This window comes from Nestor notabilis, unplaced genomic scaffold (genome assembly GCF_000696875.1).
Source record: "Nestor notabilis isolate BGI_N333 unplaced genomic scaffold, ASM69687v1 scaffold17514, whole genome shotgun sequence".
NCBI classification, from domain to species: Eukaryota; Metazoa; Chordata; class Aves; order Psittaciformes; family Psittacidae; genus Nestor; species Nestor notabilis.
Window position 1 is genome coordinate 1 of NW_009924445.1, and position 11,485 is coordinate 11,485.

An 11,485-nucleotide genomic window follows, 5' to 3' on the forward strand; every position below is an offset into this window, starting at 1 on the left:
GGAAATAAGCGCTGCCCTGCTGCTGCCGTGCCTGTGAATTGTCCGTGTTTCACCTCTGTGCCGTTTTCCTCGTTTTTTCCGTTCCAGAGCCACTCAGTACACATGCATGTTGCTTAGCTATTTAATAGAGCGTAAGGCTGATAAAGAGAAGCTGGTAATGAAACTCAAGCAGTTGGAGTCTAGCATGAGCTCTGGACGGAAAAGTAAGTACCTGGTGTCTAGGGGGATAAGTCCTTCTTCACTTGCTCCTTCCAGCAAAACAGCTCCTGGCCGTGTGTTTGCTGTAGTTAACTTACCTCAGGCCACAAAACCGCTTCAGTATGTTCACAAAGTGGTCAATAGACCTTATCCCTGCCTCAGCTTGCCAGGCTCGATAGGGCCAAATCGGCGTTAATGACTCCCTCAGCCTCTCTCCCGCCGGGCAGCCTGAGCTACTGCTGGCAGAACTGCAGAATTAAGTTAAGTCTGCTGCAGAATCCAAGTTGTCATCTCTGTTCAAGGACAGACCACGCAGTACAATGCAAGGCTGGCTTCCTGCGCTCGCATTAGTCCTTCCAGCTGATGGTTTGAGACAGCCTGATCATCATCCCAATAAAATCACCTCTGAAGGTCCATCCTTCAATATGCCTTTTATATCCTGCTTCACACAGTAATTTTCCATAGCCATTTTTCTCTCCTAAATCATATACCCTGCCATACTTTTCTCCTAGTCACTTCATTCTGTGTCACAGTTGCGTCCAGCCTGTTGCTGTGGCTGTACTGCTTGCTTTCCAGTTGACCTTACACCTATTTACCAATTGCTCGATCTTGGAACAACTTCAATATCTGAGGCAAATATTCTAGTTTAATGTGTTACCATGGATTTGGTTTATTATTCCAGTTAGCCCCTGTGTATGGCAGTTTCTAGCAGGGAGGCAAGCTGGCTCATCAGCATAGCCATGGTTCTGCTTCTGCTAAAGAAACAGCTAATAAATGTCAGGGCTGAATTCAGGACTCTTGCAGTTCCACTAAGGTTGGGTGCTGCCAGCATCTGTCACTGTGCACTGCAGGAGATCATGAAAAGCATTTTGCATAATACTGCCTTGACATTCACAGGGCAAACCCCAAACTGTGCAGTGGATGAAACCAGGCTTGTCATATGTTACAGCTTAAAATGGGATACACCATTCCTGTTTGTGCAGGCTGCAACTCTGACAAGTTGATGGCTGAGGAGGGATTTGGATCTTAGTGTGCTAGGCATGTGAATCAACAGCTTTCACAGAAGCTCAGGAACGTTGTAGCTCATGGTTGCTGCAGGGTTAGTGCAGTAACATCTCCTGTCCACAGAGTTAGGTGAGATCCAGTGAAGCATACAGCTGAAATTGGAGGCTCTGTGTGTGTCCTATTTGTTGATACTGGTTCAGAGGGCACCCAGGGTCTGAGAACAGAGCAGTAGGAGAGGCCTGCAAGTTCTGGCTGTTTACAGAACTTGTGTGTAGGGCCTGGGCTGGTGCAGATCGGAACTGAGATGTGCACACCCCTTTTCTTGCTGATAGTAGCTCTTCATGCTGTGAGAAGAAAATGCTTAAGGATACAAATGCCCAAAGGCCACCAAGTTATTTAAAAGTACACATGGACAGTGACATGCTAGGTTGTCCTGTGCAGGGCTGTGTCTGCAGTAAAGACCATGCCATGCTAACCTTTGTGGGGTTTCTTGCAGTGTTCAGGCTGGGCAACATGGTACATGCGTTGGTAGCAGCCAGAAGAACTACACAGCTGCCAGATGTGGTTCCTCGCTTCTGCCTTACAGCCTCCAACCTGACCCGTGCCCTCTACTTCATCTGTGATGCGGTGCTGTGGCTGAACAGTGTCGGGCTCCAGCCTGATGTTGATAAGCCCAAGTGGAGGAATTGGGCTACCAAGTGCTACTATATTTCACTCTTGATGAATCTAGGCAGGGACTGGTACGAGATCTCCTCGAGGCTGGAACAAGCCATACTGGAAGAAAAGATAAAGGAAAATTCCTTCTGGGACAAACACAATCAGGAACCTCATGGTGTGAAAAGTGATGGTGTGCATGGTTTTCTCCTCCTGCTGTTTCAGATATTGAAGAAACATCCTCCTTTGGTGCTGGACTTGGTGAAGAATCTCTGTGATCTCTCAGGTCCTCTGGATACGCTGGGGATCTACAAGACCAACCCGGGAGTGATTGGTTTTTGTGGTGTCATCTCCTCCCTGGTGGGGATCCTCACATTAGCAAGCCCACATCTGAAGCTGAAACAGTGACATAAAGGGAGCTGCATAGTATGCAGCAAGCCACCACCTTTGGTCCTCTGATAGGTTTTTATCCTCCATATGGCACTTCCAAAATGGACGTGTCTCGCAGTAACCTCAAGATTAATTTTATTCTCTGAATAAGTGATTTCTACCCTTTATCCTTCCCTGTATCTTTGCAGATGAGTTTGGTGCCATGACACACTCCCTGATAGAGTAAGTGGAGATGGGAGAAGGCATAAACAGGACTTGGAACATGGCTGCTAGATCAGGAAATATTGATGTTCCTATATTTTAATACAGGGTTGAGAAATAGCTGCTTAGACAACTGCAATAGGTACATGACTCATAACTAATTGTGTTTACACTGGAAAGCTGGAATTCCCTGATCAAAGGTTCCTACAGCCAGATATCCTACAGTGGGCTCAGGCAAGTTAGGAGCTGTTGTTAAAATGGCCTGAACTCAAGTACAGGTGTTCTCACAGGTTTGGGCTGGTGGATCCTGCTATCTGTAGGCAGTGGTTTGAATGCAGTGTGATGGTAACTAAAGAGTGGTGTGATCTCTGTCACATGCGCTGGTGACACTGGATCTGTAGTCTAGTGAGTGCCAGCTTGTGTCCCAAGAAATCAGCACTGTCTTCTTTCCCTTCAGTAATGTGAGCCAGGGACCACTGGCCACCAGCTCTGACTGCTCCAGCAGCCTATGGCTGCAGGTTCTGGTGGAGGACACGTGGGAGAAGCTTGAGTGAGTGCTGGTGATGCTGTGATTTGTAGGGAACGGGGTTTCCAAAGCTGTGAATCTGAAACCACTCACAAGCACTAGCTATCCTATTACACATGCACCTTAACTCCCAAACCCCTGCAGTTCCAAGTGCAACAATTTTCCATTAATCATATTGTGATAAGGAGCTTGATTTGTTGTTTTAATTTAATGTGAAAAATCCCAGTATAATGAGGAGCTTTGGGACGTGTAGTTCTGGGTTTAAGCCCGGCTTAGAGCTTGTTGAGTCAGGAAAACTGCAAGGGAGTGTTTCTAGTTGTGTAAGCTCCCAGAGGGAAGGGAGTGGAGTTAGTCCTGATAATATCAGAATCCCCTGTGAGAGTTGAAGCTTGTTACTGGATTTGGGCATTCATGGCTTAGGTTTTCCTCTCTGGTCCTCCCTCCCCTCCTCTCTCATGAGCACAAGGTTTCTTGTGTGTTGTCTCGCTGGTTGAATGGGTTCTACCATTTGAAAATGCCTTATGTTTGCCCTGCAACTGCATTATTATCCATTACTTCCCTCATTGGGAATGATTGCCTGGCAGTGTCATCTGGGTGAAAAGAGAAATGCTGTGTCCAGCTGTCCAATGTGGCATGCAGTCTTTGTTGCTCCTGGCTTTGCAGATACCAGTTCTGATGCTATCTGAGGAAAATCTGCACATTATCTAGGAGATAAAATGATCATTATTCTTCATCAGAGTTAGGTCTGCGCATTCTGCTACTTTCTAGCACAAGGACTCCTTGTTTAATGTGTCAGGAGATGTGCACAGAGGCTACTCTAACCTGGACCAAGGTACTCTCTTATTGTTTTTGATGCTGTCTGAAAACAGAAGTTGAAAGGTGCTGGTCTCCTCTATTAAAAGGCAAAAACTCTGGAATTGAGTAAGCACAGTAGGGCAGAGCCCACTTAAGTCATTGTGGTCAGACTTGAATTACTTCCAGTTTGAATCTGAAGTGTTATCCTGCCAGTGAAGTGTTTGAAAAACAGAGGTTGCTGGGCAGGATAAATGTGCCTGAAGACCAGATGTGGCCAGCAGCAGCTCTTCTTTTTTATATGGAAATGAATACCCTTAAAAGTAGAGTGTGCTGGCAGTCCAGACTGTAGTGGAGCGTTATGGGGGATATGTTGTCTTCAAGGGCTTCCTCTCCTTTATAACAGTGGAATATTTTTTGTTTCTTTACTCCATTTGCCTTTCAGCTCCTGGCAATGCGGAGCCCATCCCTCCCTTGGTCAGATTTGATCCTTATCCCCAGTGAGTAGCAACCCCTGTGAGGAAGGAAAAGGAGTCTTGATGTTCCGGTAGCAGAGGTTTGGCCACCTTTCATCTACAGAATTTCATCTTCTTGCAAAAAAATAACGCATTTTGAATTGCTCTCAGGGAGCTCTCAGATACAAACGACTTCTGTCACTGCTTTGTGAACTCATTTCTCCTTTTTCTCTTGTACTTACCTGTAGGTAAAGGGAAATTGATATTGAGCAGTGCTGTGGCCCCAAGCCAGCTGCACCTCCCTGTGCCCTGTGGAGGGAGAAGGGTGTTTTCTCCCTTGTGCCAGGCAAACACTGTGTGAAGCCCTGAGCCAGGCTTTGATGTTTCTCCTGTAGGGGCTGGCTTGCACTTGCAAGTACAGATGTCGTGTGGGAGATGGGGCAGGGAATTTTCAGCCTCTCTCAGCCTTACCTGTCCCATTCTTCATGATGTGGGTTGGAACATGCAGGAGTAACTCTCTTTACTGGATGTTAAGCACTAATAGTTGCCTTCTGCTCCCTAGCTGGAGGGTAGCGATTTGATGTACCTTAACATAATGTGACTGAAGCCATAGAATCACAATCATGTGGAGAAAATCCTTTTAGTGCCTTTTTTTGTATCTAATACAGCAGTTGGAATAAGGACAGCTGTTTGAACACAAGCAATAAACTGACATGAGCCTGACACTGTGTCTGTGTGTGTAACTTAGAAGGTGGTGTAAAGCGATGGAAAGAGGAATCCTCCCTCTCATCCCTGTTTTTTATGGGGGATGATACTGCCTATAGTTTCACCTGGGTTATAGAGCTTTCTTTTTGCCATAGCAAGGTGACAGGCAGATTCTTCAGACTGATTTACAGTCCCCATTTCAGTTGCAGAAACATGAAGCAGTGACTACATGAGTACCAGGTAAAACTGCATATATGAACTGCCCTGAAACAAAGTGCCATCAGCTGCCCTTGAGTACCAGCAGTGAGAGAGCTAGAGCCAACTGAAAGCTCCAAAATGTCAGTTCCTGAACAATGCACAAAGCATGGCATTCAGCAGTGTCTTAGCAAGTGTTTCCTTCTGAATTACTGATCTCTTACACATTGTGTAGTGGAAGCAGTTGACAGGAGAGTGGCCTTTGTGAGACGTGCAAAGTAATCTACTTACAGACAAAGCCTAATGTTAATACCATGCTTGGTGTGGTATTTCAAGACACGAGTGAGCCATTTGGGATTCCCAGATGAGTGGCAAGAATGATCAAAGGTCTGAAAACCAACTTCTCCAGGGAGGGACCAAATGAACTGGTTCTGTAGAGGAAAGGTGACTGGGGAAGGGTGTGAGAAGACTTCAAGTGTGTAAAAGGTTGTCAAGAGGAATGCAATAAATTGGTCCTTAAATCCATCCAGGGGGTAATACATCTGTGTTGCAGCAAGGGAGAATTAAGTCACACTTCTTTTTGAACTGCAAGTACAATAGAAGACTAAATGCATTGCCCTGGAAGGCAGTCCTTAAAAAGAAACGGGACAGACAGCTGCCAGCAGTGGTTTAGGGGGTGCCAATCCTGCCATAGGGCATGGAAATGAATCAGTTACCTCTCCAGACCCAAGTGTAAAGATACCTTGCAGGTCTTAGGGGGTCTGGCCACAATATATAAATGGGTATGGAGCAGACTGCAGAGCCCAGGGTGTAAAACTGCTTTGGAAACTCTCACTATTGCCTGCAGAAACACAAGAGGGAGGTGGAGGTGGTGGTACCTTTGCACTGCGAAGCCAGGGCTGGCACAGCCTTCGCCCTGGAGGAAGGGGCAGGGATGAGCGAAGGCGTTAGTAGGGCAAAGGCTGTGTTGTGTGTTGATCCCGACTCCAGCCAAGGCAGAGGGAAGGCTGGCATGCCCCCTGCACTGTGAGCAAGGCCAGCAGGGATGGAAAAAGTCTCAGTGCCAAGAGAGCAAACGTTTGCTGCCCTTTGTCCTGCTGTCTGGAGAGCAGCGACTGCTGAGCTGGAGACAGCCCAGGACATTCACTCACCTCTGTGCCCAGCTTTGCAGAGCCCTGGGCTGGAAGCAAACTTGAGGATCTTTGGGAGGAAAGGGGGTATTTTCCTCCCATGGTGGGAAATGTCCCACCTTCATGTACAAGCAGCACAGCCAGGAGCAGGCAGCCGTGGAGCCTCCACATCCTGCACAGGGGGTGCTCAAGGAGTCAGCTCTGCTGCTTGGGCCCCCCCGATGCTGAGCAGCATGCCAGGGGCCTCCCTGCCTCTTGGTGGCTGGTCCACGACACAGAGCAGCCTTGTGTCAGAGGCTTATCTGCACTGATCCCCTTGGCGGGGAGCAGCAGCAGCGAGAGCACTGCAGCGGGTCAAGGGGAGCAGTTGTTCCTCTCTTTGAAGCACTTGTGAGCACACATTTGGGGAACCATGTCCTGTCCATGGTGAGAGATGGCAGGCACCAACAGCAGCAGAGGAAATTCCACTGGACATTAGGAAGAGCAGTTTACAGTGAGTATGGTTAGCACAGGAACTGGGCCCCAGAGAGATGGGGATCTTATCCTTGGAGACTTTTCAGGACTGGACAAGACCTTGAGCAGCCTGGTCTAGCTTGAAGCTAGCTTCTTGCTTCGAGCAGGAGTTGAATGAGGTGACCTCCAGACTCCACTTCCAACCTGACCTTTTCCTCCATCTCTGTCTACTCCAAATGCCTGGAATTTTCCTAATGTAGTGTCTGACCTGGACCTCATCTAAAAGCCTCACCAAAACCCTCCATGAATTCCCTTCCTTGGACTTGCCCAAACCAGATTGTTTTATGCAGGATGTGTCCCCACTGTCCACCTTCTGCTTAGTAAAGTCTCCTGGGGAGAAACTTGTGTTCTTGGTTCTTGCATTTCCCAACAGGATAGGATCCTGGTCCACCACGGGGCGTAACAGGGGCTGCGGAAACACAGGGAAGTTTTAATCCCTGTGGAAACCCTGCCTGACTCTTCGCCTTCTCCCTGGCTGCTCATGACCTGTTTCTTTGAGTTGGGGAGGTCCAAGGGCAGCTTCTTCTCACCTTCTCTTGTTGGAGCAGCATTAAACGCTGGTGCATCCCAGCTGGGCCCCAGCTTTGCAGGGAAGACAACCAAGGGGATTTTCTGCCGTCATTTGTTCCAAATTACGGTGGTTTCATGGAGTTCTTTGGCCACTTTCCACCACAACGCTCCAGCTCCCAAACCCCACGCAACCGGGAGGTGGGGCCTGGTGGTGGTAGTGGCCAGGGCACGGTGCATCGCTCTCACAGGACCCGGGTGAAGGGACGGTGCAGACAGCACCCTCTGCTCCTGCTCTGCCCCTCGGTGAGTAGCGTGTCCCACCGGGGACAGCTTCAGTGGGATGGGGGGTGAGAGCAGGGATCAGCTGCTATCCCTAAACCTCCTGAATTTCATCTGCTGCTAAGGAAAGGGAGTCCGGGGCTGGGAGCTGGCGCTGTGCTTTGTGCTGTCACCCCACTGGGAGCAGTGGAGACGGGTGTTTTGCGGTGGTTTTGCCCCCTGGATCGAGCTGGGATGCACAGGGATGGGCACTGGCACTGTGAGTGGCAGAGCTGCAGGAGGGGGATGCTGAGCACAGCTGGGCAGCTCAGCGCATCCCTACCCGCAGCTCCTCTCTCTGCTCCCATCCTGCTGCCTTGCCCCTTCCCAGCCTGCATCTCCCAGCCTCCATGCACATCTATTAGCATTCCGGTTGCTCCAAGCTTGCTTTACAGCAGTGACATTTATCGTGCCTTGTACTGTCACTCCTCCAAACTAGATGCCTCTCAACTAATACTTTGCATCTTTGGGGTGTTAAAACACACGAGCAGGGGAGGGCTGTGTAGAGACATTGGTTTTGCAGCTGAACTGGTAACTTACAAGTCAAGCATTAGGCAATACTGCATCCACTGCACCCATGGGAGATGTCTCAGCCCAGCTCCCAGCCCCGCCATGCTCAGAGGGTGCAGGAGTGAGTGGGGGAAGCCCAAGCCCAGCCCTGCCCTCACAGCAGGGTCTGAGGCTCCCAGCTTTGCTTTGCAGGTGGGTGACTCACGATGACAGCCAAGAAGAATCAGAGTCTGCAGAATGGAAGTGCCAAGGTGGGTGCCGGAAGAGAGGGGAGGGCAGAGGTGCTGGGTAGCACGTACCGACTTGGCCAGATGAGTACAAGTCACATCTCACGCTGTCCCGTGTGTTCATCCCCTTTATATAGACCTTTACCTGCAGTAATATAGAGCATCATCAAAGGGAAAGGACAGAACCTTTCACTCGCTTGAAATGAAATCATTCAGAATCAAGGGAGTTAACACTTGGTGATGCCTGACAGCAGTGCCTGTCCCTCATCTGTGTCCCCAGTGTGGACCCCAAACCTCCAGCAGAGCTGGCTGAGCTTTCTGCTCTGTTTCTGGCCTCCAGGTCGCTGTGTGAGCCAGTGCTCACCTCGGTCCTCCCTTGGGGCTGCAGCATCTCTCTCTGCGGTCTCATCTCACCAAGTGGGAACTCGGTGACAGCAGGAGCAGAGGGTTGGAACCACAGGTTTATCCTGCTCACCCAGCTTCGAGGGACCTACCTCCAGCCATGCTCTGGCACTGGCAGTGCACGTGGCATCCCCCATCACCCGTGCCAGCAGGACGTGGTGCCTTGCTCCCTCGCAGAGCTCTGGTGCCCTCTTCTCACAGCAATGGCTCCTACCAAAGCCCTGTGTGCCCTCAGGGACAGACCCATTCCTCTCCCCTTCTCCTTTTTTGAGGTCCTCTTACTTGTCACAGTGGTGATGACACAGATGGGACAGAGGTGCCACGTAGGCACTGGTCTTTGCTGGTCCAAGAACAGGAGCAAGAGGTGGGTCAGATGGAAGAAGCAGCAGAAAGCCAGAGGGAGCATGAGATGGGGGGACACTACCTGTGGCATCCCTGCTCCTTCAGCAGCAGCAGCCAGCCTGCTTGTCCATGGCTGTGCTGAGACCCTCAATGTGGTTCAAGAAGTGCCCTCCTCCTCCAGCATCCTCTGTGGTCACTGTACCACACCGAATGCCGCCGGTGTGCGGATGATGGGGTGTTCCTCAGGGAACAAGGGCTGTTGGTAACCAGTGCCCATCTGCCACACACAGGAGAACGTGCTGCAGAGGGTGCTGCAGCTGCCCGTGGTGAGCTCAACCTGCCAAAGCCTCCAGCGGACCTACACCACCACCAAGGAGGCCCATCCACTCATGGCCTCTGTGTGCGAGGTCTACGAGCGGGGCGTGCAGGGCGCCAGCGCCTTGGCCATGTGGAGCGTGGAGCCGGTGGTGCGCAGGCTGGAGCCCCAGTGTGAGTGCAGGGGGGACACAGCAGGGATGAGCCCACAGAGCCTCCCGTGGTGGGACTGCGCTGGCACTAGCATGTGCCTGGCACAGCCCCGGTGCTTTCCTCACCAACACACCCCATGCTTTGCCCAAGGCAGTCGCTGTCGCTAACAGCCTGGCTTGCCGGGGCTTGGACCACCTGGAGGAGAAGATCCCTGCCCTCCAGTACCCGGTTGACAAGGTAAGGCACAGGCAGGACAGCCTGGGACCCACCAGCCTCTCTACAAAGCCCACAGCATGTCTCCTCTAGGCTTGTTTCTGGATGGCGATGGGCTGCTGGAGGCAGCACCTCCAAGCAAGGGCTCCTGCAGCACAAGGGAGGGTTGGGGTGCTCCCAAATACAGGTCAACAGCATCTTATGTCTCTCCCTGACTGGAGAGAGCTGTTCTGCCCCTCTCAGGGCTATCTACTGGCATGGCCGTGGCTGAGGTCCCTGTGGTCCCTCCAGCTGTCCCATGCCACCCCAAGCACCCCAGCAGGGCTGTTCTCCATCTCTCCACCCGCAGCTTGCATCTGAACTGAAGGGCACCATCTCCACCCCGCTCCAAAGTGCCAAAAGCACCATTGGCAGCTCCGTGGATAAGATCATGGAGCTGGCAGCAGAGGGCTACGAGGCCACCAAGAGCACGGTGGAGACAACAGCCAAGTACACAAGGAGGAACTCGGTGAGCCAGATGGCAGCCGCTGGGGTCGACACAGCCCTGGGAGGGCTGGAGAAGCTGATGGAGTACCTGCTGCCGGAGGAGGATGAAGAAGCAGGTAGTCCTGATGCCCAAATACCCCCTGAGGCAGGAGGAAGTCCCTGGGCTTTGTCACAGGGCTGCTTAGGAGCGTTGTTCCACCGGGATGTAAACCCCGCACTACTCTTCTGCCTTTAGATCAGAAGCCCAAAGATACACGTGGGTCAGCAGCAAAGGTTTCCCAGCAGCAGCCCAGTGCTCCCAGTGCTCCCAGTGCTCCCAGTGCTCCCAGCACCCTGGGCCGGATCGGTGCCTTGGTTAGCACTGCTTCCCACCGTGCTTACCAGCAAACCACCCATGGCCTCCAGCGTGCCAAAGCCAAAGGGCAGGAGCTGGCCACATGGATCCCCGTTGTGGTGAGTGATGGGTTCCTGCTCCCCTGTACCCTCTTTTGGGCTGATTCTGCTTTCAGATGGGACATTTCAGGCTCCTTGGAGCACATCCTAGAGCAGGGTGGGGAGTGCTGGAGGGCTGCTGTTCAGCAGTGTGAGCCAGTGCCCGCAGTTCCCGCGGTACATTCACACACAACCTTGCGCTGTGTTAGTGGGACAAGTTATTTTTAGCCAGCTCCCAATGTACACTGTTGATTTATGGCCTTGCCATAACATCCTTCCTAAAGCAGAAAGCCCCTGCAGGGACCCAGAGAGATGGGGAGAAGGAGATGCCTCTCCTCTCACACCCAGCGCTGCCATGGGATCCCCTTCCGTGGCCTGTGCCGATATCCCAGCACCCCCAGTTGCCCTCAGGATTTCTTCTCATGTGCAACAGTGATCCCCCTGCTCCCCGTGCACCTCAAGACCCTCCTGAAACCCTCAGGATAAGCAGGATGGGACCTACCAGCTCCCTCTGAGTGGTGGAGTTTTGCTCCTGTTCCAGGGCAACCTGGCCAAACCAAGTGTACCCGAGGCACCACAGGTCCATAGTGATGGGCAGAGCACCACAACTGGCTGGCTGAGCCGGCGGCAAAGCAAGGTGCCAGAGCAGAAGCAGGAGAAGGCGGGGAAGAAAGACAACCACCACACCAAGGAGGTATGGAGAAAGGGGGAGCAGTGAGGTCGAGGTGCCCCAAAGCATCCTCCTGCCCATGGACCATGCCAGCAAGGGGGATGTTCCCATCATGCCTTTGGGACCAGACCCCCATCCCTGCT

General features: G+C 51.7%; 2 protein-coding genes across 2 annotated transcripts in view; both read left to right on the forward strand.

Annotated features, from left to right (window-relative positions):
• Window positions 1-87: 87 nt before the first annotated feature.
• Window positions 88-2,265, forward strand: PEX11A (peroxisomal biogenesis factor 11 alpha; the record flags this gene model as incomplete). Its single annotated transcript, XM_010012607.1, has 2 exons — window positions 88-203; window positions 1,700-2,265. Coding segments are annotated over 2 exons (682 nt in total), but the record flags the coding sequence as incomplete, so codon positions are not given.
• A 6,043-nt stretch (window positions 2,266-8,308) lies between these two features.
• The window catches only part of PLIN1 (perilipin 1), a 4,817-nt gene continuing 1,640 nt past the window's right edge, over window positions 8,309-11,485 (forward strand). The window contains exons 1-6 of the mRNA XM_010012606.1: window positions 8,309-8,353; window positions 9,364-9,562; window positions 9,696-9,778; window positions 10,104-10,356; window positions 10,476-10,693; window positions 11,214-11,383. Coding sequence (XP_010010908.1) covers window positions 8,309-8,353; window positions 9,364-9,562; window positions 9,696-9,778; window positions 10,104-10,356; window positions 10,476-10,693; window positions 11,214-11,383 — 968 coding nt within the window. The remainder of the gene's footprint in view (window positions 8,354-9,363; window positions 9,563-9,695; window positions 9,779-10,103; window positions 10,357-10,475; window positions 10,694-11,213; window positions 11,384-11,485) is intronic.